This window comes from Merops nubicus, unplaced genomic scaffold, assembly GCF_000691845.1.
Source record: "Merops nubicus isolate BGI_N331 unplaced genomic scaffold, ASM69184v1 scaffold1139, whole genome shotgun sequence".
Taxonomy (NCBI): Eukaryota; Metazoa; Chordata; class Aves; order Coraciiformes; family Meropidae; genus Merops; species Merops nubicus.
This window is the reverse complement of record NW_008632793.1, coordinates 1-4,458: the sequence shown is the minus strand read 5'-3', so window position 1 is coordinate 4,458 and position 4,458 is coordinate 1. Positions and strand designations below refer to the sequence as shown.

Sequence of the window (4,458 nt, the reverse complement as noted above, 5' to 3'; positions counted from 1 at the left end):
TCCTTTCAACCAGTACAATAAAAGTCATAGTTCCTTGGGGTATTTCATTTTCTTTAGTAAAACACAATTTGGACACATTCCATTCAATATTTGCAGAAATGACAGAGCATCAGCCAAATGAATAATAATAAATCTAGAACATAAGATAAGCTAAAGGTTATTGAAATGATGTGTTGCAAAGTTTGGATCCAGCTTTTGCAATGCTAAACTAGCAACAGCTGAGGGAATTTGTGACTCTTTGGCAAGTTTACAGGTATCTTCAAATAACTGCCCTGAAAGTCATTGGCTTTCAACTCTGTGAATCTACTGCTTGTGAAACTGAAATAAACACTACTCAGAGCTGGACTCTCTGGAGGCCCCCAACCGACAGACCTAGTAAGAACTGGCAGTGTCCTTGACATCAGTGGGAGAGTCTGCCACCTTTGCATGTAACCCGGGTGGAGTGGATGTGCTGTGCAAGCCCATCTACCCCTTACCTCTCTCGTGGCTTCTCAATCCAACAGTGCTGTGCTGTTTTGGGTGGGGGTTTGCAGCGGGTAGTACTTCATACATATGCAATATGAAGCAGGGACAAGACTGTTGAATTTACGCCTGTGACCCAGCAGAGAACTTGAACCAGCCCTCCAGAACTGAAAACCTCAGCAAAAGGTTTCATGTTTGGACACCTTATTTTTGGGTTACCTAGGTCTACCTTCAGGGTCATGTGTATATATATCTTCGATTTTCAGGGACCACAAGCAACACCTTGCCTATTGTCTTTATAACTTGTGCAGGCTACGTGGAAATCTCCAAGAGTTTTATTTGGTATGGTTAGAAAGGACCCATTTCTTTCACACTTCATGGCCTAAGTCAGCTACCAACTGACGTGAGGTAAGAGTGCTCAAAGGAAACGGGGTGTGTGGGTGTATGTGTGTGTAAGTTATTTCACACAGTGTATTCTGTGGCTGATTCTGGGCAAAGAGGAATCAGATCCCAGGTGCTCAGCTTTGTGGTTTTAGCTGGAGCTGAGAGAGCAATGACATCAAAAGATTGAGACCCGACAGCAACCTCTCATAGTATAAAAAATGGAATTACCTATTTGTACTATATTTGTTTTATTCTGCCAGTTGGGTCACTGCTTTCTGTGATATGTAAATGCAGGCTTCCAGACATGACAATTTTCGATTTGGTATTTTAATGTCTCTTCTAACTAGTTTGAATTTGTTTTCTGAACCTCTCTAGTCTTCACAAGTAAAACAAAACAAACAATCAAATTGGGACATTATATGTGATAAATGGGATGGAAAAGCAGCAGAATCTGGAAAGGAATGCTGTTCTACCCACTGAGTGCCCGTAGGTTGTTTCATAGAACAGATCCCTCAAAGGGTAACAAGTGGGAAGCAGCAGCCTCTGCCTGTTGCCTACAATTGTTTGATCTCTATACAATTGTGTAAGGGAAGAGACTGAGCACTCAAAAAATAAGTTTACACAGATTCAAGATCACTCTTCAACACTCAGATGATCTGCTAGCTCACATCTTCTAAAAAAAACCCCAAACATATAGGCCAGCCCTTGAAAGGATTTAAACTACGTATGTCACAGAAGCAGGTGGGAGCATCTGCCCAAAGAGACTGCAATATGAAGCTCTTTTTCTGTTGCTTTCTTAGGCCCTTATACTCCTCCTTAGCTGTAAGTTGTGAGATCCTTTCTGAGGGAAAATGTGACTTACAGGGTTTGTTTTTTTTCCTTAGGGTTTCTTTGGCAGAAAGCTTAATGGAGTTGTCTGCCATCAACACCTGCTTTCAAGCTTTCTGGATAAAATTAGATTTTATATCTCAGCATCACATATGGCATCTTTATAATTAGCCTTTTTGCACTATATGATTGTCAGTTCCTAAAATGCTGCCTTTACTGTTCATGTAGGAATATTTTGCTTCATTAAACATTTCCACGTTTTTCATTGGAGCTTCTAGTTGTTGCAAACCCACGTTTTTGTGTGTCTAATCTCAGAACCATTTTGATGGACTGAGATACAGCCAATCTTCAGTTTCACTGGAACCAAGCTGTGTGCAGGTCACTTCTGGAAATGGGAGCCTGAGATGTATTCGTGGGCCTTCATACCTAGCGTCACTTGTGGAAATGGAGTCTTTGAATATGTAGCTATCTGAAAATGAGGAGTGGGCTTCTTCAGAGGGCTCAGTACGGACCTAACCCTGGAAGCAGAGGTAGGTTTATGCTTAGGAGTATCTGAAAAATGTTACCAAACACTGCATTTCAGAACAAGAACACCCAATTTTTAACAGACATGCTCAAGAGTAAGCAAACTTCCATTGAAGTGTGAAGCTCAGAGGTGTTTTCAGACATCTGATGATCAGAATTACCAGTCAGAAAGATGGGGAAGAGCATTCCCATCTCACTGATTCACAGGTGATTATTTTAAACTGCTGTAGAATGCATGGGAAGCCCTACACTGGTACAGATACCAGCAGAGGTGATAGGTGATTTTTTCATTACTCATGTCACAGCTAAGAATTTTTATTCCACTGGGGTACGTTCGTTTCTCTGCCTAGATGAGGAAATGCACAAAGCAACAGCTCATCACTATACCGCCAGCACCGACGTCATGGCAATGGGGGCACGTGTATGGAGAAGTCAGCACTCAGTACCTATGCAATGGGGTGGAAATGTGCAAACAGTCTTTAGTTTCTCAAGTGCAAAGTTAGTGCAGTGTCAGCAACGTGATCCTCTAGGAAAAAAGAAGACTAATAGGAAAACATTTACAAACATAGCTCTGGATAGCTCTCATGCAAACTGCTGTCAAACTTGTACACTAATGCAGCGAGTCATTCAGGCTCAGCTCACTGGGAGTGCTCCTGCTCATATTGGTAAGACTGGCCATGAGGGATTTAACTTTATAAGCATAGTAGTCCCTTAAGTTGACCGACGGAACTTCTTTCATGCCATCACCAAAATCACAGCTCCTCATGGCACTCTCTAACTGCTTCTGACGCCTATAGAAGTGGGAGAATTTATTGAAAATCAGTGTAATGGGAAGCACTACCACTAGGATACCGGCTAGGATGCATGCAGATGCTGTCAACTTGCCGGCAGTGCTCCCTGGCACAACGTCCCCGTAGCCAACTGTGGTCATGCTAACGGTAGCCCACCACCAACAAGCTGGGATGGTGGCTAACCCCTCATTGTCTTCCTTCTCAATGGTGTAAGCCACTACTGAGAAAATGGAGATGCCAACAGAGAGGTAAAGTAAAAGAAGCCCCACCTCTCTGTAGCTGTACTTCAGGGTGGCTCCAAGAGACCTGAGACCTGTGGAGTGTCTGGCAAGCTTTAAGATGCGAAAGATCCTCATGAGTCTCAGGACTTGTGCAACCCTGCCTAAATTTGCTAATGTTGGACTACTTTCCACCACCAAGTTGACAATTAAGGTAATATAAAATGGAAGGATAGACATGAGGTCGATCAAATTCAGGGCATGCTTGAAAAATTTTAAAAAGTCAGGAGCTACTGCAAACCTCGCCACCAGTTCAAAAGTGAACCATGCAATACCAAAATGTTCCACGATTTCAAAGCGAGGGTCTTCCTCAGGGTTCCCGTCGCTGTCAATGATCTGAAAGTCTGGGAGGCTGTTCAGGCACATGGTCACGATGGAGCCCAGCACCACCACTATTGAAAGGACACTGAAGATTCGGCTTAAGACCGAGTACCCAGGGTTATCCAAAGCAAGCCAGAGCTGCCTCCTGATGTTTCCAAAGGGTTGTTCGTCAAATTTAGAGGCATCGTTGTAGAATGCTAAAATCTCATCAAAAGAAGATGTGGTACTTTCCTGGTCGCTTTGTTCTTCCCATTTCTCTTGGTCTGGCTCCATTTTCCTCCCGTGGTAGCTGTAACTGCAGCAGGAGTCTATAAAGAATTCATTGATTCCCCAGTATTCAATCTCCTGGCTGAAAGAAAACACGCAGAGTTCACCCATCACATGGAGCTTGCCGGTGTTATAAAAATGTAGCACATAAGGAAAGAGCTCGGGATTCCTGTCAAAATAAAATTCATTCTTGGTGTCATCATAGTCGTCGCAGAGCTCCAGTATCGACTCCTTTGAGTGGCAGCTCAGCAGTTTGCCCAGCCTGGTCTCAGGAAACCTTAATAATGTGTTGGATCTCATCTTTTTCTTAAAGCCTCCGACGTTGATGCTGATCTCATTGTCTTCAAAATTCGCTTCCGATAAAGCCTTCAGACTCTGCCCTGTCATAGTGAGATCCTTCCAAAGGTGTACAAGGAATGAAAACCTAGGATGCGATCGCACAGAACATCGGCAGAATGAGCAAATCTACAGCGTGTTCACCTATTGACTCTTCCTTTCTTTTTCTTTTCCTTCTCTTTCTTTCTTTCCTTCCCTCTTCCCCCCTTTTCTCCCTCCCTGTTCCCACTGAAGACACCAAGGGCGGCTCCTTTGTTCCCGCCGCA

At 43.5% G+C, this 4,458-nt stretch overlaps 1 protein-coding gene across 1 annotated transcript; it reads right to left on the bottom strand.

Moving 5' to 3' along the window:
- Window positions 1-2,481: 2,481 nt before the first annotated feature.
- On the bottom strand, window positions 2,482-4,273 carry KCNS2 (potassium voltage-gated channel, delayed-rectifier, subfamily S, member 2). Its single transcript, XM_008947991.1, has one exon. It carries the CDS (start codon window positions 4,241-4,243, stop codon window positions 2,810-2,812), a length of 1,434 nt encoding a protein of 477 aa, XP_008946239.1. The 5' UTR covers window positions 4,244-4,273; the 3' UTR covers window positions 2,482-2,809.
- Window positions 4,274-4,458: the final 185 nt, after the last annotated feature.